This window comes from Truncatella angustata, assembly GCF_020726525.1.
Source record: "Truncatella angustata strain MPI-SDFR-AT-0073 chromosome Unknown BKA67scaffold_6, whole genome shotgun sequence".
NCBI classification, from domain to species: Eukaryota; Fungi; Ascomycota; class Sordariomycetes; order Amphisphaeriales; family Sporocadaceae; genus Truncatella; species Truncatella angustata.
In genome coordinates, this window is record NW_025763386.1 from 2697585 (window position 1) to 2723641 (window position 26057).

Below are 26057 nucleotides of genomic sequence, written 5' to 3' on the forward strand. Positions count from 1 at the left end.
TGCTGGTCCGGTACTGGTCTTGTAACACTGGGAGCAGTGGTAGCACGACTGATCTCATTCCGAGCCTCAAGTCCTCCGATTTAATATGGTTTATAGGACAGGGCACCTTGTGGCTGATCCAAGAAGCCAATCCGATCATCATTTGCGGATCCTAACCAACCTGCTGAAAGCTCTTAAACCACATATCAATGAGAATCCTTGGCAACTCCAAAGGTTCTGGCAGCAGCAGTTAGAGTGACAGGAGACCCAGACAGTGGACCCAAGGCGCAAGACTTCAGATACTCATTACGAATGTCCGTCAGCTCACAAACGAAGCAGAGGCAATTTGATACCATCGAGAAGATCGAACATGGTGATGACTTCTATTTTGCCAAAGGACACATAAGACAGGTTCTAACGGTATTAGGGAAGCGCCCAGTGCATCTACTACGGTAACGAGCTAGTAGAGCAACGAAGAAGCAATAATGCCCGACACAAATAGCACAAAGATTCTCACACATGACATCAAATAATGTTGAAGGATTTTGTGATGGTCAAAGATAAAGAAGGAGCAACATCTCTTGTTGACAACCGCCGAACTAGCATATCTAATTTATCATCTTCTCTTTCTTCATTTCCAGTGATATCACGTGCAGCATACAACCAACCCATCTCCACCAGTTATCGCTGGCCCATAGCCATAACATTCAGGTACGGGAGTTTTTCACTGGCACCTGGGATGTTGGGGCAAGGCACTTCTTCGTGGCCTTCGGAGCCGAGCAGTCTCTTGCCAGGTGTCCGAGCTTCTTGCAATTATAACATTGCGTCTGGGCTAGTCTTGCCATATACTCGGCCTTTCTTGCCTCGTACTTAGCCTTTTTTGCCTCAAGATCAGCTATCTTCTTCGTTTCAAACTCTTCGCACTCTGCCCTTCTATGGCCATCTTTATCGCAGAAATCGCAATACTTTTTGGTGCTGTACTTTCTGCCAATGACAATGGCACCGTAATGGTTCCTAAATCCTTGGCCTTTATTCCTGTTGGCCTCGGCGGCCGAACTAGTCGAAGGTGTGGGGTCAGTGCTACCAGACATTTAAAAAAGATTTCGGATCTGAAGAGCTTCTAGTAAGTGCGTTAACTCGGAGTGATTTTTCGCTAGTATAGATTCTGTGCTGTAAAGCTCTTGATCGTGATGATGAACCTATGCCGAAAGCACGGCGTGCGAGACTGGATTATATAGACATCATGAGCCAGTTATTGGTTGCCTTTAATTTATTTGTACTGTTAAACATCACCGTTATTCAAAAGTTCTGATCTTTAGCTCTTTGAATACCCACAAATAAAAAAGTGCCTTTCATTTTCCAGAAGGGACGAACATGGTGAAAATGAACAACTACTTGTGGATCTCTTTGTTATCGACTTGGGGCTTCTACATGCGGAAAATAGGATTCTGAGTGAGATTTGACAGATGCAAGCAGCAACATCGCTCTCTTTAACCTTCATGACATAGAATGACTGAGTCCACCATGCTCTTCTAGTCTAGAAGCTGTCTCGTGAACACGCCTGTCGGGTCCCATTTATTCTTTAGCTCCCTCAACTTTTCAAGCTTGCCAGGTCCCCTGTAGCGCAGTTCGATTGGTCCTACGCGAGTGCCATTTTGGAAATCGGCATACTCAGATCGGTCGGGCCCACGCATGATCTTAATTGACTCATCGTTCAACTCATCCACCAATTCCCGATTGTTTACATCGGTATGCCAAATGAGGTTATTCCTATCAGACGCTTGTGGTTAGCGAGGTCATATGGAGCCCCGAAGTTTGATAGCCACGTACTGCCAGTATCTGGTATCATGGAGGGACATTGCTGACTGGAAATCGGGTGTTTTAGGGGGCCGAGAGTCCCATTGAAAGTTGAATGCTGTGTTAATGGCATCAGGGCACTTTTCTACTAAAGTCTTCCACACCTCAATGGTCTTGAGAAAGCTGTCCACATCAAAACGACTTAGTCCAACGACACCAAATCTCTTGAAGTCACCTTTAGCGCAAAGGACTTCGCGGGCATCACTGGTGTTCTGGATAGGGACTGGTCCGCCGTTGGCAATCAGAGGTTGTAAGTCGTGTAAGGGCTTGTATGCAATCTTGGCATCGTCTGGAGCTCCAGTATATCTTGCCGAAATCACCAGGGCGGGCTTTCGTGCCGGTGGAGGAGCCATAATCATAATAAGACCGGCTGTTGCTTTACTGCCATCATCCATCAACGGTTTCATAACCTCGGCCACTTCCTTTGCGCGCTCGAGGGGGAACACAAAGGCTCCTACCCAAATCACACCCTGCTCGTTCCCCAGCTCGGACAATGGAGTGGTCCTGATGGTAAGTTCAGTGACCAGACCAAAGAACTGGCCGGCGCCCCGAATGGCATAGAGCAAGTCTGGCTCCTTCTCTTCTGTGACTTCGACAAGATTGCCTTCTGCATCAATCATGCGAGCGGCTAAGATTTGGTCTGATCCGTAGCCAGTGATTGACGTGGTGACTGATGCTCCGCCTCCAAGAAAATAAGGAATTGCCCCGACAGTGTTACCATTACCCAATGCTAATCATTTTCAGAAGGTCAGCTCATGGTTTCATTTCTTTTCGTTTGTATAATGCCTAACCTGTAAAGCTTCCTGCGGCAGCCAGAGTTACAGCGACATCTTTGGATAAGATGCTACCTCTCAGTATAGCCTTCTTGCTTGGACCGTCGGTCTCAATGCCAGAGTACTTCTTCAAGTTGATGACGATACCCTGTTCGTCAATGGACGACCACTCGCTGTGACCACCGCTCCTGGTGACAAAGGGTACGGATGACCGAACAGCCCATTGTACCTGCCCGGGGAGATTGTTAGCGACGACAACGAGACTAGGCATTGAATTATCGAACTGTTTTCTGAATCTGCTCCTCGGTAGTTGGAAGCACGATAGCACCAGGTGTCTGACGGCCAATATTGGTCCATCCCTGGTCAAATTCTTGGAAACGGGTGCCGTCTTTCTCAGTCAATACCTCGAGCTGCGGACCCACATGTGCTTGCAGGTCCTTGAGCAATGACGGAGACAACCTGTTCGCCATGATGTGGTATGGTATCTACGATTTCATGAGGGAATGATTGGAAGAATTGGGATTTGCAGTTTTAAGATTGAGCAGGATCGTACGTTTACATAGGAGTTTCGTTGCACCACTTTACACATGTTAGTGCTGACTGTTGCATGTGTCCACGCGATTACCGACCACCTTTAACGCGAGGCTTGGTCAGCCAGACTACAAGGGTGCTCAAAATTCGTGAATAACGAAGGTGGATTACTCACATGCTGCGTAGTCTGCCTGAGTTGAGTCTAAATGTGAACAGGTCATGAAGCCGACTTTAAGCGACGCCAGTATTCGTCTAACCTTAGCCAACTGTAATGTTAGGGCTTGAAACCGAATGTCTTATCATGATGCAATCCGCCAGATACGGTATTAATCACTCACAGGTGATTGAAGGTCCACATCTTATTGAAGCTCAATACCGATCGGGTAGAATGGCAGTGCTGACACACATCGTGGAATGCGAGCGCCGCGGCCGCGTACCTCGAGGCGGGTGGAAACACGCCTTCACATCAGGTTAGGCGAGGCTCGATAATTACTTTTTGCACGCCACCTACAATGTTCTGTAAAACCTCACGCAGAAGCCTGCTGCTACGGCCACCTCGGCGCTGTCCAATGCGTAACGATACCCGATGGCTAGCTGGACCTAATCGACGATGAACTGTACAGAACAACAACGACTTTCATGGTAACTGACCGACACGAACGACCATTCTCGTCTCTTTTCTTTTAAGTAACAGTCACTGATAAACAAACTCGCTGGAGATGAATCATTTATGTCGTTGATATAAAACCCTTGTGGGGATAGTCATGATTCTGGCTTTGCGGAAAGATTGCGCGAGACCTCATCAGATTACACTTTTTTATCTTAGACAGGCCAAAGAGCATGCTTGATACTGCAATGCTCTATTTCTACAACTCGAAGTACAGTAACGCTCAAAATCGGTATATAAAGCTCACATCACCCAGCCGTACCACGAACTGAGATATCTACAAGTATCACTCGCAAGCAAAGACCACTTCATTAGATTTACACAACCGACCACTAGTCAAGGAAAGACGGCTGCCACCCGATAACCATCACCAAAGATGTGTACTTACGTGTCTTACGTTCTCCGATGTGCCCAGTGCGACACTCTATACCGCAACTCTCGGCTTGATTGGATATTTTGCATCAGGCAGCAAAGGTGCCAGATCACTCCGCGGAGGCAGTTGTCTGCTATTGCAGGCCTGTGCGAAAGGTGCGAAATCCTTGCGGAACCGACCAATTGAGCTTCTCTACAACGTATACAGCGGCAAATAGAGATCGCCCCGATGACTCAGCGCCGTGGGACATCGCAGAGCACATTCTACAGTTAGATAATTCTGTTACTTCAATAGAATGTAACTAATACTGTTGCGACACACAATCTTACTGGACTGGTCTTGTAGTATAACAGCACGGTGTCTCATATCGCTAGTCTAGAAGCCACTCGCCCATTGCTTGGCAATCCCTTTTCTTCCGTCGTCTCCTACAGATAAAGGCAATACTGTCATGCTCCATTCTCGACTTCACAATACAAAGCCATCACAATTCACACATCCATTCACTCAACTAAACCTAACCAAAAGTGGCCTCATGACATTCAGCACCAAGCACAACCGACGGTGTATATTACTACAAGCAAACTCGTCCCCCACCATGCTACCCACGTATAAGTTGCTTCCTCACAAGGAATCATTTGCGTTACTCAAACCATTGCAAACATTGATGACTCCACAACTGACGATAATCCCTCATTTTCCCTGTTCAGATCTAAAGCACATCAACATGATATGCCATACGGGCAGAATCTTCAACAGCAAGTGAAAACTCGCAAGCTCGCCTGGTTAGCTCAATCGGTAGAGCGTGAGACTCTTAATCTCAAGGCTGCGGGTTCGACCCCCGCATCGGGCTCAATTCCTGATGCATCTCAGAATACTGAGATATGCTGCAGACTCTTTTGCCGTTCCGTCGTTGTCTTCCGTGTTTTCTCTTTCTGCAGACGTTTCGCACTAGTCTAAGTTATTGTTTTCATATAAAAATTTTTTTTTCACTTAGCACTCAGGGGTGGGGTTACAGCCACACATCAGCTGTAAACTGGTCTAGCAGGTGTGGATATTCATTGCTGCTCTCTCTGGTTCATTCTCAATTTACAAATGCAGCACAGAACAGTTCATTCAACTCGAAGTGATGGCCTATTCCGATTCAACGCCCTTCTCTCATGCTTGAAACATTCGCTTGTGAGAGACCAAGTACTGTCTAACTAGAAATAAAATAAAACAAACTCATTAGCCATCCGCCCTAATATAAGCCACAGTCTGTGTCTATCGGCTATTGCAGCTTCCAAATAAACAGTGGTGCATACTATTCCATAATGCTGAAGTTATATGACAAGAAATGACAAAATCTCAACAACGAAAGTTGACCAGTTGGTATGTACAATCCTAGGAAATTTCGTCTCCTGAATGCGAAATGCGACGCGTCTTTCCTTGACGTGAGACTGCAATAGCTATCATATGCAAATCTGAACTACAATCTACTCTACTCTACTCTTAACGTAGGCAACGAGTCTTACAGCGTGTCGCCGTGGAGTGCCCGCCTACTCTATTATGATGCTATATTTTCCCCTCATCCAACGCCTGCCCTCTAACCAATTGATCCAACCCCCATAACTATCAAAATTCGAGACTATATTTGCTCGGTACTCTATAAACAAGTTACCCAGCCCAGCAAGTTACCAGTTCCTTACTAAACCACTAAACCACTACAATGTCCACAGACCACTACGGCGCTTACCTAGAGGATAGACGAACAAAGCAGCCCCGAAGAGTCCTACAGTGATACCAATCGCGATCTGAATCATACTAGCGGCGAAGTTGAACGCCTGTGCGGATGAAACCAACCAAGTTAGCACACCGATACACTACAATTTTTAATCTACGGTGCGGAAGAGTGACTTACGAGTGCGTTGAGTTGGGTACTTTCGGTGGACTGGGGTCAGTTAGTAGATGCCAGGATTTGACACATTTGTTCCGTGGTTGAAAGCTGGAGGACTGCCCCTCGCAGAATATCATGATGGGATGACAAGACATTGCGACCAATACATAGGCAGCTGAGAGAGATATTAAGGGGGTATGAACTATACAGAGCTCCACTTACAGATGTAGTACCGTTGGTACTCGTCAGGAGAGTGGCGGTTTGCAGCCCGACAGTGATAGCTCCACTAGAAGCAAGACTGCCAGGAACTTGTACATAAACAGCGGGCAAAAGAACAGCAGCTGCCACGCCATGTCTTACTCTGCTGTACAGGTTGGCCAGGATACCAATAGTAAAGGCGCCAAAGGTATATGCAATGGGTGCGCTGGCGGCGAACCTCTTGGAGGTGTAAAAGTTAACAATATAGCCAGCCAAAGCCACACCAATCATGACTGGCATTTGCCGCCATTTGGCCTGTACAGTGAATGTGGTAAAGAAAACATAGAGGGGGACGAAAAGAAAATTCCAGTAAGAGTTCATCGGGTTTTGGCAGGTCGTTTCCGTGACTGCATCCGCTTTCATGGCGCCAAATAATGCCGCCCCAACGGTGATACCGTAACCAAGAAATAGTGAGTAGATAATGGCATACACCATTCGAATAGACCCCGGCACAATAGCCTTTGAATGTAGTTCGAGAGCCGAGGAGAGAACAAGCCAACCGGGGAGTATCATCGCAATAGAGCTTTGCGTAAGGGCAGAAAAGCAAAAGAGACGACCGTCTTGGATGCTGGCTATAGCGCGTGACAAGAAGGTCATTAGAATGGCTGCGCTGACCTCGAAGACAGTGTTGTACGTATTCGACATGGGAGCAACGACGAGCTGCAGAACTCCCAGAATCGTGCCAAGAACGAAAATAATGGGCCAGTCGATGGGACGCGCTGAAAAGAAACATGACACGGCAGTGCTCGCGAGCCCATACATGATGACACAGAGCCAAACGGGCCATCGATTGTCTGCCTTGATGATTGTCTCCAGCCTCGTCAAGGCCTCATCCATGCCGATAATGTCGTGCAACACTTCCTTGTACACAAGGTGAACGTCTTGAAGTTTGCCGAGGTTTACACCCTGAGGAGCGCGTACCATCTTGACCTCAGTGGTGTGAGTGAGTGGATCGTCGAAGGATATGATCATACATCCTGGGATGTATAAAAATTGGCAATCCATGTCCAGGACTTTGGCTGTTGTCGAAAGGTACTCCTCCAGACGATGAGAGGGCGCGCCGAATAACATGAGCGCACGACACATCTTGAGAATGTATTTTTGCCGTTGAAGAATGCCAGCAAGGTGCGCTGTGATCTTTGTGTCCTTTTCCCGTTTCAGGCCAATCAAAGACATGATTCTACCACTTCCCGTCCGGGTATATCCAGGCCGTGCTTTGGGAATCGCCTTGTCCAATTCAGCATCAGTCTTGACAGTCTGAATGGCGAGCTTTGAAGATGCTTCCATCAGTTGGCTGAGAGTTCCCAATGACTGCTCACTTCTGCTGTGTTGCTTGTACCATTTACGACGCGTAGGTGTTGTAGGAGTTGTGGATCTTGTTGGTTCTGATGACACTGGTTCTTCGCTTTTGCCATTGCGATAAGTATCCTCATTGACAGGATTTTGGTAAGTCTGCAAAATTTGGTAGAAAATACCACCACGTGGGTTTACGGTGATGGCCTCGTGTTCTTCGTAATTGTTTCCGGTGGGAGTGGGACCTCCAGAAACGTTAGCCACACTTGAATCAAAATGAAGCGGTGAAACACGCATGGACAAGTATCGCAGGAGACAAGCTCGGAATACGGGATATGGTGGACTAACCTTCATTCTTTGCACCAGTGGTATTGTGGTCTGGCATATGGGCCTTGAGAAGCGCCTCAGCTTCCGAAAATGACTGCAAGTACCCAGAATCAGGTTGGGTATCTGAGTCGGGCTGATGAGACTCCTGCGCATTGGGACTACCGGTGCTGCCCACAGTAGAACTCTCAAACGACCGCAAATACTCAGCGTCGTGCATGAGACCTGCAGACGAGTGTACCTCAGTCATTTGATATGTATCCCCAGTATATGCTTCTGGGGCGTGCGTGGCTCCTGCCCCAGTCATAGAATCACGACGAGCTATACTTTGCGCGTAATCGTATTCATCGACTGAGAATGTGAAACGATCCGTCGGCGTCGTTGGCTGCAGTGTCTCTTCGTTTGCCGGCAATGATAGCTCAGATCGTCCTTGGCCATTCTGGATACCCAGCCCAGACGGTACATTGTTTATAGCATCACTGTTAAACCGCACCCTGCGTTCTGCAGATCGCGATCTCGAGCCCCCGCCTGCACCTACACCAACCGGATCTTCCTCTTCAATATCTCTGACGCTCGTATTTTGGTCCTGGTTGCCAACACTGAAGTCGGGGGGCTCTAGGTCCTTGAATTCATGTGTTCCTGACGAAGAATCCATGCTGACGTTTTTGCTCGAGCAAGCAGCGGAGGAAAGATTGTGGAAGGGATATGGATTTTCATGATGTGAGACAATGGCAGATCTATATTACGGTGAGCAAAACTGAAAGGCAGGATCTCCACTGAATTCGTGGAGCTCGCTTTAGGTTCACATGGAGCGGGAAGGGTCATAGGCCAAGGTCAAGTGCAGGTGACGATCGCTGAACCTCCTTTTCCCCACGTTTCGCAGATTCGTCATGCTTGCTGGCTTGGGTCTCTAGAAAATTCTAGGGACCGAAGTGCTGGGCAGATCCACTATCGCCGGTTTGGAACCCGACCAAGCTGTATGAGATTGTCTGTTTTTGGATAAACTGGTAAAAAATCAATCGGCTAGAGTCTGATCACTACATGACGGATGGGGAGCCTCATACTAACTAACCTAACTTAGCTTGTCAATGTCTGGGGGGGTCACAGCCGTCCAGTCGGCTTCCTTCCCCGCGACCGCAGAATGCCCACTAAAAAGCAATGTTGTTTGTCAAACGCTTCAACCATCCTGGTCATGAACCCATCCAACGGCAATATGAGACTACGGTCAGGTTAGTTATGTAGCTCAATATCACGAACTTCTGTGGCAATGCAGGAATACTCATGTGCCAAATTACCAATAACCAGCACATGGGGCTTTAGCAATATTCTTCCCCTGAAGACCCTCCTGAAGTCTCCCTCGTTCCGGAGCCCACGTGTTGGACTTACGGGTCATCCGAACCAATTTACGTAACAAAACAGCGCCGCAAGGGCTGGACCTGACAAATCTGGTCTCGCGTTCGGGAGCTAAATTCGGACTCTACACGGTCCTTGATACCTAATACTCCGTGTGCATTTGCCATATCTTCCGTGTCCCATTGCATGGCGACATGTACCAAATGTAGACAATATCAAAACACCTTGCCTAGATTCTCGCCCACGGCCGATTTGGATTTGGTAGACGTGATTAAGTTATCTGCAGAGTTTGGACACTATGCAGAGTAAACTCGGGAAAGTGCAAATAAGAGAAACGTGATTGGCAATTTTTATATATACATAATAAACTTGGTCATTTCCAGCATTGATCAAAGCCCTTGTGGATACTCACCGTTACGCAGCCTGTTTGAGATGCCGAGGGTCCCAAAGTCGATCAGATGCGCTCCAACTCCATGCTGTGCAGCATGTGCACGACCATCGAGACTCACAAGTACTTGACCTAGTAAATTCCCAGGAAATAGACTCCCAAGGTCTGGTCTACATCTTGTGTCTCAGACTCTGTCAATGGTTCTGTTGTGTCTTTTTTTTTGTTCCAGAAACTCCTAATGTTATGTCTGTGTGCTGTAGTATATAATTATGATAGCGATTGCTGGTTCTAACAATAGAACGTTCATATTTTGCAGTTTGCGGGTCAGAGCAGCGAGACCCTGACTCGTGCGAAAGCCACACGCTACTGTTAGTAAATCTCGCTCCGCTACTTGGGTTCGTGTGCTAGCGCTGCACTGCCATATCGTAGCTCAGGGGCTATAGGCGTCATCCACTAAAGCCTACCTTGCCTACCTCCCTACAGCTCAACTGTCTGGTATTGACCTCGAGAAATCCGGGCATACCTATGGTGTTTACGTTCCTCACGAACTCGAACCAACGCAAGTGACGGGAACGACCAATCTATAGATTGGCATGTGGCCCGCATTGCTTTACGCTCAGATTAGGACGAACATGTATCAGTTCCTGCCCAGTCTCTCAAGGCGTAAGCCAAGGACATACCGGACGTCGCGGAAAGCAGCGATGTCGTCATTCAGGCCCGCTCCCACTCATGCTGAAGTGCTCGTTGTGCCATTTCACGTCATCTGTGAAACGCTACAGTCGTCGATTATCTCAGGGCAGTACAGCAACTTTGCAATTCCGCAACAGTACAAAGCATGCAACCTAGAATACGGGACTCTTCAAAGTTCCATGTCGCTCAGTATCGGATTCGTCACTTGAGCAACAGCAATAGTGGCCGAAGCCGGCTGTCTTACACAAGAACTGGCGCGTTCCCGAAGCGAGCCAGGAACCGCCTAAAACGATACAAGAAGGCACTGCGGATGCGGCACGTGGCGTGCCCATGAACAACCTTGAATTCACATTGGATCTTTCATCGCGGCTGTAATATCAGGCTCAACGAACACCATGATCGAATGTTGTTGCTCTATCTGCTTACGACTTGACTGGAGCCGGATACATAAACTTCATGGTCTTGCAAATTTCCTCTATGCTCGAGCATAGGACACTAGAAAGAATCACAACAAACGTGACCCAGTATTGACGGCTAGCATAGCTGTACAATACTAAAAGTGAAGATAGGTCGCCGTGTTGGTGCGCTGCAAGCAGTAGCAGTGAAGTTTTACAGGTAGTGCAGCAGATCTCCAATTGTTCTCAGGCAGACGGGCGGAATGCACTAATTGTCGGAGTCGGGCCGGGTCGTGCAACGAATTTACAGGCGCATCCTCAATTCTTAATATCAAACTCACGGTCGGCTGTGACACCGACGGTCCAGATTGTCCCAAAATGGCCGACGCAGCAAAGCCTCCGAAACGGAAAGCTTATTTGACATATGGTTACATATATGCCGCAGGGGGGTGTAACTCTACCCTACCACATCGGGACGAACGCCCCACATAATTCAGACTGCATGAATGAGAATAACGCAGAACTTGAGATGGTTATAGATATGATTGATATAATTCTTGTGTATTTAGGCTAAATGCGGCTTGACTCAATCAGATTAAGCGGTCGCGTTGGCGCATCCGACACGGGCTGAGCCAATGGCGACGTCGTCGTACCAGAAGGTATTTGTGTCCCCACCGTACGACTCCCAGCCGAAATAAACACCGGTGACTTTGGGCTTGATGGTGCTTCTCTGCCACTGCGCGGCGTTGTTGTTGGTGACGCCCGGCTTGACGGTCAGGCCGGCCACCGCGTTGCCGTTCAGCCAGGTCTCGACGCTGCCATCGGTGCCCAGGTGGTATTCGAAGCATTGCCAGGTACCAGTCGGAAGGGCGGCGGAGGTGGCGATGCCCTGGGGAGACAGGTCGGGAAGAGTGGCGTCGTCGGTCTCGCGGTTGTACATGAGAATCTTGCTCTGGCCACCAATGCGGAGGTGCTTATTGGTACCTTGTGCGGAGTCAGGCATCGTGATGAAAGAGACGTGAGAATCGGTCAGAGCCTTGGAGGCTTTGCTATCAGGAGAAAAGTGATCAGTACTGATTTGGTCGTCTTGGCCGTCCAAGTCCTTAGCCGGCATTTCTCATCTCTCATAAGAACTTACAGCCAGGTCCTGACGTAGACATCGCCACTGGGAACCTTCGTCGTGCCGAAGAAAATGTGTCCACAGTAGCCACCAGCACCATCGACTCTGATGGAGTTCTTGCCGCCATGTGCAGTCGAGCTGTCAAGGGTTACTTTACCGCCCTGGTTGCAGTCGGCCGCATAAATGGGCCACGTAGTTTGATCCCACCCGTTCTCAAACCCATCGGAAATCTGACCAAGAGAGAAGGGAAGAAGGGCTAGGGCCAGAAGAGCAGCTTGACCGAACATGGTTGCGATTGAGTTGCGACAAGTGTTTGGCAAGGTTGAAAGGCACAAGAGATTGATTTTTCGTCAAAGAGATGAATTCAAAGAGCCTATATATTCGAGTTCTCGTATCTAAACTTCCTTCCGTTCCCGCTCCCGGAATGGCTATGATCTCCTTTGCCTCCGCCGCCCATGTACCACAATTCGGAGTCGCGGCCCCCGTTTCCTTAGTGCGTTTGCCTCATCCATAATGGACTGTAACTGTAAAGTGTTTTCCCTCCGGCAGACTTCTTAATTCAACGTTGGCAAGCCTTCCTCTGTAACGACTTCAAAGCTGGCAAAAGTCTCGCTACCATTTAGCATCGACATTTGGATAAGCCCAGTCTACGCTACCCTGTACTATAATTCTTGAGTCTGTCGCGGGGCAAACGCTGAATTCCTGTCACTTGACGCAACGGTGTGCATAGGGACACAAGGCCAGTATCAAACCCCAGTGGAAATAAAGAATAGAAGAACAGAACATGTCGTGAATAGTTGGCATCATAGTTGAAACCTTTTGAGCTGAGGTGCCCTGATAACGATGACGCAATCTGCCAGGGGTTTACTGCGGATTTATTACCACCTGCAATTTTGTAGAGACTTTCGAGCAACCGAAACACAGTTTGAAGAAAGCTCTTTCGACGTATCGGGCCAGAGCATGAATTAAGACACGTGAGCCTTTGGGGGAAGCTCCGACTGGTTCTATCATCAGAAATGGGAAGGACGACGTCCCGTCATCTTTACGGTCTCTCGAGTGCATCCGACAATCCTCGAAATCAACAGCCATGGTTTGTTCAAGCCTAGATACAATATAACGATGATCTTTTTCTCATATGCGATGGCTTCCGTACATCGAATACAAATCTCGCCGGGGAAGACGGCTTCAATGACGATTTGAGTGAGCAAGAGATTATCTCTAGTCTATCTAGCTTCGACCAGGCACTACTACATTAAAGATATGCAGTAGCTGCCTAACCTAGTAGACTATCATGATTCAAGCATACTCAGACTCGACGGTTATTTCATGAGGGTTGAACTTGATTAGATATGGTACAGCAGTATGAAAAGCATGTATGCTTGGAATAAGCATGGCGGTGCGATCAATTAATGGTATAGGTGGGCACCGGTAGAGGTCTTTAACGCCACCTACGAAGACATGATCTTGCAACGGTCGTGGCTATGGCCGAAGGACAGTGAACCACAAGGCGACCAGGATACTATAGCTGGCACAGCTGTGGGGAGGAAACATTAGATCCGACGTGTAGATGAAAAGCAGGAATAGCACTCGAGAACCGAAAGATATGGAAGCTCTCGCAGTAACTTCAACTGACCAAAATTTATCCATCTAGTCTCAATTTAACACACATAACTCAACATTTCTTTTAGGCCCCGTCCCGAGCCACGAGTAGGTCTCAGTTTAGTCATTAACCTATAGGATGGCTTTAAGCTTTCGAGTTCGCCACTTGTATAATCTATTCGCATCTTATTCTTGAACTACTGAAGACAATTAGACTTGGGATCAAGAACCTGAATCATCTCATGCTGCCTCTTAAGCCAAAAGTTCTTCCCCTATAGGATAATCTTACATCACCGGCGTGTCTAAGACGCAGACAGCAGCACAGCATCAACGAATATGTATAGGTCGAACAGGGAGTTGATGGAGAACCCGTACAATGTATAGCTTCTCCCCACATTGTGCCCACCAGTTGCTCTTTGTACATTAAAACTCCATTCCCCGACATGTGAAGCGACTTCGTCGAAGGCTTACTAAGTTGTACCAACAAATAGGGAGGCCGATAGCCTGATTTGGGTAGAGGAGACGGCTAACCCTCCAAATGAAGACAGAAAGAAGGGCTTTAAGAAAGTCACTCATTAGAAAACCTAAAATATCGACAACTCCGGAAAGCACGCAGGTTTCTTCGCATACTGCTTCTAATAGCCGTTATGCAATAGTGGGTCACAACCTTCCACAACTCTGTTGTGACATTGATAACGTAAGTTTTGTATTATACCCTCTCGCTGCACCTCATTTATTAGAGCCTTCCTCCTTCTCCATTCATTGGAACGAATTAATGCTCTGCTTATTATACACTGTCCTTCATTACACCACACTACGACTATTTCGAGACGATCGCCAATCATAGAATTGACTAAAGACCACTTGCTGTTACATAGAATAGAGAAACACTCTGCAATTCCAACCCTTCGTTGTTCACGGCGGGCATTGTTGTCGCACGAGCAATGTGTTGTCCAAACCCTCTTCAGCGATATGCACCAGTGTGACGCTACGGATCTGAATACTACGCGAAGACAGGTGGAAAACCCCAAACAGGCCACCTGCGGCATGTCATGTCGTGTTGCATCGATGATGACAAGACGATCGACTTTCACTGCAATCTTAACCCCTACAAAGCACATACATAGTCAGGTCAGGCGCCACAGCTTTCAGAGTGTAAGTACGATCACCAACACGTGACCCAGCATTCCAGCGACAGAATTCTATGATGCTATTGCGTTGGATCAAGGATCCACTGTGCTCTTCAAGTGGCCCCGTCAATCATACCAGCGGGACGAGGATCCCTTATTGTCCCAGTAGTAAGAACTTCGAATTCAGCCTTGGAGCAATCAGCTTTCATGATCCGTGTTTATCAAGCAGGTGAATCGGTGATACATCTAGTTGATCGGGGTCCCGACTTTTCCCGGAGACGGCGTATGCTCAAGTGCAGAGAACAGCCTTACAGGAAGTCCATTCAAGCCTGCTTCGAGGCCATGCAGCGAAGCCAATTGGTTTTGTGACCTGTTTTTCGCTGCGATTTTAATCCCCACGAAACTGACAAGGGGCTGAACATTTGATGGTCCCCGCATGGGGGTTATCGTGCTCTTCTGATGTGTCGCTTTCACGATTCCACTTCCCAATCTCAAGACGAGTTTGTCGTGAGCACAGCGGTCGGGTACCTCGCGAGCCTGACGAATGTCAGAGGAATACGGATGGAAGAATCGACAAGCATGGCAGATCAGATTTAATCTAATTCAGCCAATGAGGGACATATCCATGATCGGCGGTGGTGCTCAGGGTCGTTCGATGCGCCAATCCCCTTTGCCGCATGTTCTGCATGTCTCATATTCGATTCACTGCATTTTTAACCCTCACGAAGACCATGCCCGATACCAACCCCCATCCCCCCCCAAAAAAAAAAGAAAGAACCACTGCTGGAACGCCAACTAAATGATGTCCGAGAAGCGAAAAAGTAAAATCTGTACTACAGGTCATGTCACACCTAGAAGCATACTTGGGGGTTTACCCGCAGCTTACCACCCCTTACCACAATTCACTGCAATTTAAACCCCCACCAAGAACATCTGGTCGAAACTGACCTATAGCTCTCTGCAGAGCAGTTGTCGACAAAAAAGGTCGCGCAATGTCTAACCGCACCGACACATTACAGCGGTGTTACAACCCGGCAGCACCAAAGGTATGCATCCCGTATCACCACGACGAAAGTCTCTACCTGCCTGTGCCGAGCCTACCAAAGAAAGGACCCGACTTGACGAAGTGGTGCTTGATCTACGAGACAAATAGATTCGGTGCCAGCCATCCTAGTCCATCATGTTTACTAGCATTTTGCCTCAAGTGAACCGCAGCAGAGCGGGCCACTTGGCGCGGGTCTTCACTGCCATTTAAACCCCACGAAGGGCATCAAGTCAAAGCTGATTGAACCGTGTGAGCCCAAATCCATAGCATCCCATAGAAATACATGCAATTCTTCTGTTGGTACCCATCCACTGAAGGCATTGATTACGTGGAGGGGTATAGGAGTCCTTACCTTGTTGATGAATACTGGGCGAACAATTGCTGGCGCTCTTGATGATGACAAGGAGGAGCTCCCTCTGAATGTGTTGTCGCCTCACAACTGATAATCACTGGAAGAAGCAATCTTTAGTCAATGACCAATTTTGTAGCGGACAACATCGTAATGCTCTAATGGACCTTGAGCTCTCTAATTCCAGCTTATCATCAATGCCTAGAATACAGACCGACCAAAGATCCACCCTACAAGTACAGACCCTCAGGCTCACCCTCCTGCTTGGTCTTCAGGACTCTCTCTCTCGCAGCCCGGAAGTCTGCCATTTGTACCCTCATACGTCTCTCCCGTAGAGCCATCAGGCCAGCTTCAGAGCAGATGGCCTTGATATCGGCACCGGAGAGATCATCCTTTTGTGTGATGAACTCGTCTAGGTCGACGTCCTCGTTCAAGCTCATCTTGGATGTGTGTAGATTGAAGATCTTGCGCTTTGTGTTCTGGTCGGGGTTCTCGAAGAGAATCTTTCTGTCAATACGTCCAGGTCGAATCAGAGCGGGGTCGAGTGTCTCAATCTTGTTGGTGGCCATGATGACCTTGATATCGCCACGGTCATCGAAACCATCGAGCTGGTTAAGCAACTCCAACATGGTTCGTTGAATTTCGCGTTCACCACCAGACGTCGAGTCATACCGTTTAGTACCGATGGCATCGATCTCGTCAATGAAGACAATGGCGGGGGCGTTCTCGGCGGCGACTTGGAAAAGTTGTCGAACCAGGCGAGGACCGTCACCCAAGTACTTCTGAATGAGTTCAGACCCTACGATGCGCAGGAAAGTTGCTGATGTCTGATTGGCGACGGCCTTGGCCAGCAGCGTCTTTCCTGTACCTGGAGCACCGTAGAGAATGACACCCTTGGGGGGCTTGATGCCCATCTCCTCGTAGAGCTCGGGATGTAGCAGAGGCAGCTCGACTGACTCGCGTACCTCTTGGATCTGTTGCTCCAAACCACCAATGTCGGCGTATGACTCGGTAGGTGCCTTGTCGAGCTTCATGACGTTGACAGCCGGGTCGGTATCGTCGAGCAGGACTCCCACGATGGAGACGCTCTTGTGGTGCAGCAGGACGGAGGCACCGGGCTCGAGGAGGTCCTTGTCGACGAAGCTCATGATGCTGACGTAGTACTCGGGACCGGTGGTGCTAGACACGATGGCGTGGTCGTCATCGATCATCTCCTCCAAAGTGCCGACACCCATGGGGCTGCCACGCATGTCGTCGACACGGCCGCGCTCGTCTGCATTTCGGTCGGAAGCAGCATCGAGTTCTGAAGGCGCAGGTGCGCCGCTCTCCTTGGCCGTCTTTGCCTTGCGGAGGCGCTCCTGGTTCTCGACGTATTCCTCTTCCAGCAGAAGGTGATCGTGGATTCGTTGCATACGCAGGAGTCGCAGCTTGCATCGGCTGGTAGGGTAGACGGCAGGGAGCTTGGCCGCAGCCGAGGCACCGGCCTGCTTTCTCTTCTTGCGGCCGACGCGGGTGGTAGGTCGCGGCGGGGGCTCGTACTTGGGCTTATCCTTCTGTCGGTGGGGAGTGGGTTAGTTAGATGGCGGGAGCTCGGGATGTGGTGGTGATGGGGGATGGTATCGTGGGAGTGATGGTCAACGTACCTTCTTGTCCTTGTCGTCTCTGTCGCCGGGGGCACCGCCGCCCATGCCAGACTGATTCTGACCCATCTTGACGTTATGTCAAGCTCGGGACACGATCAACAAAAGCGTCCGCAAGGCTGTGTTGTGTGGTAGGGATGAATGGTTATGCGAAATGGACACCCGGGCATCAATTTACTCGAGCGACGGCAGTGACACCAATAAAATAAAATATTAGTTCAGCGCAGATGTGATGGTGATGCTTAGTGATGGGTCTGGCAAGGTATCGCATCGATGACCACAATCGAGTGAGTGAGTGCTTCTGATGGCTGATGGCTTGTAGCTGGGCTTGTGCGGATCCGTAGCTGGCTGCAGCGTAATCAGGCGCCAGAAGGCCGCGCCAGGCTGTTTGGCTGTTGCTGGAGGCTGGCTCATGATAAAAGACGGGGTCTGTGCTGAGCTTTAACTCTATTCCGTCACTTCTCCAAAAGCGATAATCCGTAGCTGGGACAAGATCGAGCAGGGCAGCAGGGGATATTCTCGCTGATGTAAGTTATGCAGCACTATGCACGTCACAAGCGCATAGTTATCCCAACTCGGGATTACTCGGTATGTAGAAGCAGGTGGCAGACCCACAGATGCACCAGTTTCGTGGGAAGCTACGACGAAAGTACGGGCACTTCCTCGGTCCTGCTGGTTTGCCGACGGAATGAAATGAAACAAGACGGACCGCGCCAGCTGACGCTTGGCTGACGCTGTGCGGCATTGCCAGCTGTTGCATAAAGAATCTGCACTATTATTGGTATTATTACTTCCATGCCATGTGTGTATGCTACACTCCCAATGCGCGCAGCACGGGTCAAGCCCAGCGAAAGTCCAATCAAGAAACATCGTCAACTTTGACAGCTGCTCCCTGTCTGTAAATAATAACTCTTTTCGAGTACCTCATTCTACCCACGCAGCCCTCACGGCATATACACAGCAGAACCCGTCCGTCTTTACTGACGTCCCTCTGCGCATTCTATTGCATCAAATTACCATCTCTCCCCCCGAACGGTACTCCCTCCATCCATCCCACAGCTCTCAAGATGCAGGCTTTCTCGAGACAGCTTCGCACCTCTGGTGCAGGTGCAGCTGCTCTGCGCCAGCTCTCCCGCAGGGCATACAGCTCCAATGGTTCCCCCTACGCATCCACCATTGACAACCTGCGCATCAACAGCGAGACCAAGGTTCTCTTCCAGGGCTTCACAGGAAAGCAGGGAACGTGAGTAGCCATCTGTGCCGTGCCGTGCTGCGCGGCCATGTTGTTACGCTCTTATCAGAACTTGGCTAATCATTTGCGGCTTTTCCAGTTTCCACGCGCAACAAGCTATCGAATACGGTACATAGACCTCTCCTCCCGCCGCAGTTCCACATCTCCAACCATATCTGACGTGAATACTCTACACAGGTACCAAGGTTGTTGGTGGCACAAATCCCAAGAAGGCTGGCCAGGAGCACCTCGGTCTCCCCGTCTTCGCCAATGTTGGCGATGCCGTAAAGCAGACTGGCGCCACCGCCACTGCCATCTTCGTTCCGTAAGCCTCCTCCATCTTCCGATACAGAGACAAAGACACAGACATGAGAGGCTTGCCTTTACTTTGCTCCGACTGCTTGAACTGACGCGCTGCATAACAGTCCCCCGTTGGCTGCTGCCGGTATCGAAGAGGCCATCGCCGCCGAGATCCCTCTGGTTGTGTGCATCACGGAAGGAATTCCCCAACACGGTATGGATATCTGCTCCTTTTGAACACTCATGCCATTTTGCAGCCAGACTAATCCATAATGACAGACATGGTTCGCATCACTCAGATCCTCAAGTCCCAGTCCAAGACTCGACTCGTCGGTCCCAACTGCCCCGGTATCATCGCCCCCGGCCAATGCAAGATCGGCATCATGCCTGGCTTCATCCACAAGCAGGGTCGCATTGGTATCGTCTCCCGTTCCGGTACTCTGACCTACGAGGCCGTCAACCAGACCACTCAGGAGGGTCTCGGCCAATCCCTCGTTGTCGGTATTGGTGGTGACCCCTTCTCCGGCACCAACTTCATCGACTGCCTCAACGTCTTCCTCAAGGATGAGGACACCGACGGTATCATCATGATTGGCGAGATCGGTGGATCTGCCGAGGAGGACGCTGCCGATTTCCTCAAGGCCTACAACACCGCCAACAAGCCTGTCGTCAGCTTCATTGCTGGTATCTCCGCTCCTCCCGGACGTCGTATGGGTCACGCCGGTGCCATTGTCAGCGGTGGCAAGGGTGGTGCTGACAGCAAGATCAAGGCTCTCGAGGCTGCTGGTGTTATTGTGGAGCGCAGCCCCGCTGGTTTGGGCCGTGCCATGCGTGAGCAGTTCGTCAAGCGTGACCTGTTGTAAGGCATGAGATTTCACCAGGCGGAGCTGAGCGGGATATTTGGGAGTGTCTGGTTTGTTGGATTGGAAATATGTGTATATCCGAACTTGATGTGGGACTATTGGCTGTGAGCCTGGAGCCCTAGTGTATGATGCATGGATTTTGGTCATAATCAGGCAACTTGCATGTCGTATTGAGACTAGGTGTCATGTGGTCGGCGTCTGTTTTCTATTGACTCTCATAGACGGAGGTGGCAACGGTAGTGCATTGTATCACACTTGTATTGATCGCATCAGAAATTCGCAATACCGTGTTGGTGAAATTTGGCATTTGTACGCCATGTGTATATCTCATCTTTTGCTCAAGGCCGGCACTGATGCGTCCCCTTGCTTCAGGCAAAAGCTGTTGTCGACTAAACGAAGTCATCAGGCATCCAACTCTCTGCAGCCTGAAAATATGTAATGGCCCGAAAATGATCGAGTGAGTCACCTAAGACGAAAGTTTCACAAGATAGTAATTATTGGTCAAGTTCTCGCAGCGGCAAACGTTGCAAGTCAACTTTTCGAATTCTGCGGCTACTCCTGTCTGCACCTTCCCGCCTATAGAACCACTTCGGCGGATGAAAGCGAGCAACCAGAGATGCTTTGAACGAATTAGACCAGCTTTAGATTCACGATATGACACAATTGACGGAAGTCAACAGGCAGAAGTGGAAGCGAGGCCATTCCTGCCTGACCCAAGATTGCTTCACTTCACGTTTCCTCTCCAAATCTTTCATTTTCTTTTGGCCTCTTATACTCTACTTCTCTCTCCCTCATTTTTCTCTCTCTATCTCTTTTCTATCTATCACTTCATCTCACTTTCCTCTCTCACTCTCTTCAACTCTCTCATTTCGTCTCCCAATTCACCTAATCTGTGTTGCTATTCCTGGCGTTTGTGTCTACACCTAAAGCTTCGCACCTTGAGAACTTGGGGCAATGACAAAATCTACTGTCACCCAGCTTCTTGTCAGTGGAACTGGCGAGTCGAAATCCTGAGATACTCGCTTCCTGTGGTCACCAGGCTTGTGCTGTTGTCTTTATGCCCAAGTGTTGTAAGCAGAGTATTGTCTTACATCGCGGCTATGTTGACCACCAGCACGTGCCTTTGATGCCATTGGCACATCCATGTCTTCTGTGGTCTCCATGTCGGGCGAGACTTTTCATTTTGGCGAGCATGGCCACTTATGAAGTTCATCGATGCTCGGGGGTGGGTGGTGGTTCCGCCAGTGGAACTGGCGAGCCAAGCGACGGTGAACGCCCCGAGCTGAACCAACGTTTGACGGGATCGATGTTTTTTTGGTACGGGTATCAATATTAATCTATGTTGCTTACCCGTTTTATGTCTCCCATTTGTGATGACACGGCTCACACTATGAGTATGGATGACATCTGTGGAACAGTTCGGGGCGCACGAGGATAGGTTTCATAAGCTCAACAACTTGGCCACCATCAGCCTCTCACATAACATTTCAGCCAAGCACGAAATCGGTATAAGTACTGGACTGTATTGACTACTTCTGAAAAACGAGCCATCCTCGAGGAATGACCGACCCATGCGCGTTCTGGTAGGTCTGCGCTTCAGTGGTTGTCAGCCGTTGGAGCACGGATCAACTCGCCGACGAGGAATCCATGTGCAAGAGCTCTCTTCAACCGCTCGGGCAAAATTTCTTACCTCTCTGCATTTTTTGCAGTCACTGAGCTTGCAAAGACTTAGTCTGTGTAAAGGAGCGACCTCACGCCACAATGGATGCTTTAGAGCGATGTGTGTTTCCCCTTCCATGATTCATTCATCAAAGCACTACTATGTGCCCGCTCACTCGTCAGTAGAACTGACGGGCGTGACACGTCGCCTTCGCCATCCTATAAGGGTTGTTACAGGAGAGATGCCATCACACCCATTCATGGGAGCGGAAATACTTGGCGCCATTTAGTTGGAACTCTGTCCGCAAATGAAGAGTTTCTGAGTGTTGGGTGGCCCTTGATCGCCTCAGCCAAAGCATATCACGCGTCTTATGTGTCTCAGTGACGAAATATTAACCGCCCTGGTCTGAAAACGACCCGAATATCACAGTTAGAACCGATCTAACGTCCTTCTTGTAAGCATAAGCTGTACATACTGCAACTGCAGGAGAGCACACGCTGTGGCTCCCTTGGATCAATGAGACTATAGTTCATAAGTCTTCACTCACGAATCTGTTTGACACCAGCCCTAAGATTAGCTCTAATTCTTCTCGGAACATCGTGGGAGTACATGGCAGATCAACATGATTATTGGAGGAACTATTCATGCTGGTGAACAGCAGGAGAATCACTCATTCAGCTCACCCAGACACGAACTTTTAGAAACCATAATGCCTTGGTGTCCCTGTAATACCACCTCATAATTCCCGCCTGGTGCTACGCCTCCCCACCATTCAAAGTATTGTGCCTGTGTCAAGCAGCACCAAAGGAAACACAATCTGACTCCCTTTTTGACATACCCTGACACCCGGTCTGAAACGCTCGGTGTTGAAGAGAAGGTACACTTTTTGGAGAACAGAGTACTGTCAGTGGAACTGATCATTTATATGTGCCTGTTGCCTACAACTCCAAGACCAATCATTACTGGACTTCGATGAATACGGACGATACTTCTTTATCCGGCCACCAAGACTCAAGTCTTCTCATCCCTTGGCCTAAACTAAGCCACGTCGCGAGAAAATACTTGAGTCCTTTGAATATCGTGCCCAGCGCGTCAGAATGCCCAGACCGTCTGCTTTCGATATAAATTTATCTCACCTGACGTAAGTCGCTTCTGCCTTGTGCAGCAATCCACTAAGCTCTTCACATATTGGGGGGCAAGGGAGAGAAAGCAGCTGGTCATACTGCGTCCGAATCTCATCCACCGCGATAGACATCTGCGGGCTTTCGATGATTGACCTAGGCGGTCGACCGTGTTCGACGCTTCGGACACGTATGTCAAGTCGACGAGACATACCTATGCTCAGAGGTCCCTACCTGGCAGCCACGCCATGTCTGAGCCACCTTGTGTGGATGTTGTTAACTTCCGCAGCGGTCGGGTGTGTCACCTAGACTAATCCACCGTACTCTGATCTCCTGTTGTTGCTCTAGGTATGACCAAAACTGTAAAATAACGCTCAGCTTTCACTCGTGTCCACATAGACGAGGTCGTCTCCATCATGACGAAAATGAAAACGAGATAACCTGGGCCTCGTTGAACCCCCCTATAGCTCCTATAACCCTGCGTTAGTTGGTGGTAGGTCATCCCTTAGCCTGGCGTCACCAGTAGAACTGGTGTGTGGTAGCTGGTCGCGAGTCACCAGGGAAGGCATCGCTGGATGTATCAGATCCTCACTAGTACAAACTATCAACAGGGTGCTTACTTAGCTGCAAGGCTTCCCCATAGTAATGCTGCAGCTAGGTTTTGCCAGCAAATTTCCATGATCATCAGTATGATATATCGATCTTTTCGTGCTGTTTCCTGGTGGCATCGCACTCGATATCTCTTCCCGGCATTGGGAACACATTGCCACCCTGAGAACGACCCGTCAATTATTGTTGCTGGCTACGCCTCAGAGCACAAGCAGCCATTCTTCCAGAGGCAAGAAAATCGAAGATAGTGTCTCCTTACGTGATAATGATCTCTCAGACGATACCTCCTATTGTGTCTTTTTAAGAGAGCAAATTGAACTAAGAGTTCGGAGTTTTATAAAGACTGTAACGATGCGTTTTCCTGGGATAGTCATATGGCTCTACTAGATAGCGCCATTAATTAATCATACGACCGCTAAATCAACTGCATGTCCGGGTTTGTCATGGTGATCTTATTGGTAGAGTCAGTGGAACTGTTAATATAACTGTTAACGATAGCGGAAGATTTTAGGGGGTCTATTATCAACATATTGACGGGATACACATCTGATCAAACAACAGTGAGGCTCCCATACGTGGATTTTTATATACTGCCGGACGTCTTCCGCCGCCTGGTGTTGTCAGTGAGTCTGATGGGATTTCATGCGATGTCAGTGGAACTGGCTTAGGGTGCGGTATATTCCAGCCGCAATGAAAATGTGGCATACAGGCTGGTACTATACTGAAGCCATGGACGCGGATACTCGCTGCTTGTTGATACTGGTCTCCCTTCTGCCCAACTCCTATTGGGAGAGCGACTTGTTCCAACCGACCAAAATTGTGGGCCCGACGGCGATGACCATCTCGCAACGTGATTTCATTTGGGTTCGACAGACCATGCACCCATGCGGTAGCACCAGACTGTGAAGGTTAGCCATGTTCTAGTGCCAAGAAGTGCTGCTGATCCAGACTTGACAAGCGCAATTTCACAGGACACGAAAAGACAAGAAAGCACTCACTCTCAAGAGCTGTTTAAATATATTATGCTGTGGAACAGAATGAAAAAAAACGTGTCCCAAACTTCTTCACTTGATGGGTTTGTCCTCCCATAAATCATTTACCCGACATTTAGTGATACCCTTGGCTCTTAAGCAGCAGTAAGCTATACGTGCTGTAATGTACAACAGAAGTGTACGTGATGAGGAGGAATGGAACGTGTTAAGAGAAATTCTAAACAATCAATCAAAGTCACACAGCTGAAGGGTGAGCACATGTATACATCAACATTGTCGAGTTTATGATCCCGGTAGACATGTTGTTGAGGTCCTCGTCGGTCGAAGCGACAGGTCTTTTGACTCCGCTCAAGGGATATCGTCCAACCAGGCAACAATTCGCGACATGACACAACATGGTGTCTCGGTGAAATATGCGCACTAAGTCTCGGCCAAGCGGCCATGTCGTGGTGCGACTCGGGATCTCGGTAAATCGCTGTCTTGGACGGATTGTGATCATGGATTCCATGTGCTGGCGGCGTTGCCGTTGCAGGCTATATGATGTGCGTAAATATGCGGTTGCCTTTGCCCTTGGTACGCAGTGGGATTAGACACAGTCATCAGTATCAAATCCAGCTTGGATAAGTAGGAGGTACCAGACTACAGGCGTAGACGACCAATGATCGTGAGGCATGGTAGACCAATGAGATTCCTAACTTGTACTAATTTGAACAACAACTGCTTTAGAATGGAAAATTGAGAATTGAAATATAAATGTATATACATGAATGCAACCATGCCCATCTCTCGACCATTTGATACTTCTAGCAAGAGAAACCGCAGTCCATGTCCAGTGTCTCGCGGCCAGAGAACACATTTTTCAAATCCCACTGACCAACGCTGCAACGAGAATTCGAGGAATGGGCCTCCCCAGAGCCCCAGTAGTCAGTTCCGTACTCGAAGGTAGCCTATATGTCCATACCGGTTAGCTACAAAACTGCCCATAGACAAGGATTTACCCCAGGGTCTAGACTAGTTTGTGTCAACTTACAACGTCGTTGTTCCCGCTGGGGTAGAAGTTGAGGTTCAGGTCGCTGCCCATGCCGTTCTGGGCAGAGACGGTGCCGCTGTAGGTTCCGGACCCCGAGAACGACTCCGTCGCAATCAAGAACTGCTTGCTGTCATAGACATGGACCGTAGCCGTCGTGCTGTCCGTCTGGCTGAGCTTGACGTGCAGGCCGCACCACCCACTGACGAAGCGCTTCTCCTCGCCCACGGCGACGGCGGCGCTGCCCGAGATGTCGGTGGGGGCTGCCATGGCCGAGCTGGCGATGGAGATGAGCGAGATGATGATGGTTGAGAACTGCATTTTGTATTTTTGGTAGATGACTGTAGTTGTTGAAAGGGAGGGGTGGCGATGGCTGTTCAGGTGTGAAAGTATTGTTAGAGGAGCTTAATTGAGTACAGTAGATATGGAGAGTTGATGGTTGATGTGATAATGAGTTCGTGTGCATTGTGGTGTCCTTTGACGTCTTATATACAACATGTCTTCCGATTTTCTTCAGCTTAACTTGAAATGACATTGATGCTATCTTGGTATCCAAACTCCACAAGCCTGTTGTAGCGCTCGTAGGGCTCGTACAGACTCAGCATTGATCAATACAT

The 26057-nt window shown here is 49.0% G+C and overlaps 7 protein-coding genes and 1 non-coding gene across 8 annotated transcripts; 2 read left to right on the top strand and 6 right to left on the bottom strand.

Annotated features, from left to right (window-relative positions):
* Window positions 1–686: 686 nt before the first annotated feature.
* On the bottom strand, window positions 687–1070 carry BKA67DRAFT_661041 (uncharacterized protein; the record flags this gene model as incomplete). Its single annotated transcript, XM_046107747.1, has 1 exon — window positions 687–1070. One exon carries the CDS (start codon window positions 1068–1070, stop codon window positions 687–689), a length of 384 nt encoding a protein of 127 aa, XP_045956571.1.
* Window positions 1071–1511: 441 nt separating this feature from the next.
* On the bottom strand, window positions 1512–3081 carry BKA67DRAFT_626979 (uncharacterized protein; the record flags this gene model as incomplete). Its single annotated transcript, XM_046105556.1, has 4 exons — window positions 1512–1749; window positions 1810–2566; window positions 2628–2838; window positions 2894–3081. Coding segments are annotated over 4 exons (1394 nt in total), but the record flags the coding sequence as incomplete, so codon positions are not given.
* A 1876-nt stretch (window positions 3082–4957) lies between these two features.
* Window positions 4958–5030, top strand: BKA67DRAFT_t124. Its single transcript has one exon. It is a non-coding gene; the product is annotated as a tRNA-Lys (tRNA).
* A 517-nt stretch (window positions 5031–5547) lies between these two features.
* On the bottom strand, window positions 5548–8850 carry BKA67DRAFT_352277 (uncharacterized protein). The gene is made up of 4 exons (XM_046096372.1): window positions 7953–8850; window positions 6276–7849; window positions 6078–6107; window positions 5548–6000 (listed from the first exon to the last, which is right to left on the bottom strand). Exons 1-4 carry the CDS (start codon window positions 8581–8583, stop codon window positions 5881–5883), a joined length of 2355 nt encoding a protein of 784 aa, XP_045956573.1. The 5' UTR covers window positions 8584–8850; the 3' UTR covers window positions 5548–5880.
* A 2499-nt stretch (window positions 8851–11349) lies between these two features.
* On the bottom strand, window positions 11350–12260 carry BKA67DRAFT_680828 (uncharacterized protein; the record flags this gene model as incomplete). Its single annotated transcript, XM_046108905.1, has 2 exons — window positions 11893–12260; window positions 11350–11803 (listed from the first exon to the last, which is right to left on the bottom strand). The coding sequence occupies exons 1-2, from the start codon at window positions 12159–12161 to the stop codon at window positions 11350–11352; spliced, it is 723 nt and encodes a 240-aa protein (XP_045956574.1). The 5' UTR covers window positions 12162–12260.
* Window positions 12261–16227: 3967 nt separating this feature from the next.
* Window positions 16228–17706, bottom strand: BKA67DRAFT_593814 (26S protease regulatory subunit 4; the record flags this gene model as incomplete). Its single annotated transcript, XM_046104979.1, has 2 exons — window positions 16228–17550; window positions 17641–17706. The coding sequence occupies 2 exons, from the start codon at window positions 17704–17706 to the stop codon at window positions 16228–16230; spliced, it is 1389 nt and encodes a 462-aa protein (XP_045956575.1).
* Window positions 17707–18397: 691 nt separating this feature from the next.
* On the top strand, window positions 18398–20311 carry BKA67DRAFT_573536 (succinyl-CoA ligase subunit alpha). Its single transcript, XM_046103360.1, has 5 exons — window positions 18398–18880; window positions 18969–18997; window positions 19067–19193; window positions 19294–19382; window positions 19448–20311. Exons 1-5 carry the CDS (start codon window positions 18705–18707, stop codon window positions 20029–20031), a joined length of 1005 nt encoding a protein of 334 aa, XP_045956576.1. The 5' UTR covers window positions 18398–18704; the 3' UTR covers window positions 20032–20311.
* A 4905-nt stretch (window positions 20312–25216) lies between these two features.
* BKA67DRAFT_661047 (uncharacterized protein) lies at window positions 25217–25761 on the bottom strand (the record flags this gene model as incomplete). Its single annotated transcript, XM_046107748.1, has 2 exons — window positions 25217–25360; window positions 25444–25761. 2 exons carry the CDS (start codon window positions 25759–25761, stop codon window positions 25217–25219), a joined length of 462 nt encoding a protein of 153 aa, XP_045956577.1.
* Window positions 25762–26057: the final 296 nt, after the last annotated feature.

Bases quoted from the DNA above. Each gene is read 5' to 3' on its own strand.
- BKA67DRAFT_573536 (XM_046103360.1), top strand. From the start codon at position 18,705: ATGCAGGCTTTCTCGAGACAGCTTCGCACCTCTGGTGCAGGTGCAGCT. The intron at 19,194-19,293 runs GTAAGCCTCCTC...GCTGCATAACAG, and splicing joins GCCACTGCCATCTTCGTTCC to TCCCCCGTTGGCTGCTGCCG. The intron at 19,383-19,447 runs GTATGGATATCT...CCATAATGACAG, and splicing joins GGAAGGAATTCCCCAACACG to ACATGGTTCGCATCACTCAG.
- BKA67DRAFT_352277 (XM_046096372.1), bottom strand. From the start codon at position 8,583: ATGGATTCTTCGTCAGGAACACATGAATTCAAGGACCTAGAGCCCCCC. The intron at 7,850-7,952 runs GTTAGTCCACCA...ACGTTTCTGGAG, and splicing joins CACTGGTGCAAAGAATGAAG to GTCCCACTCCCACCGGAAAC. The intron at 6,108-6,275 runs GTAAGTGGAGCT...AACTGACCCCAG, and splicing joins GTACCAACGGTACTACATCT to TCCACCGAAAGTACCCAACT.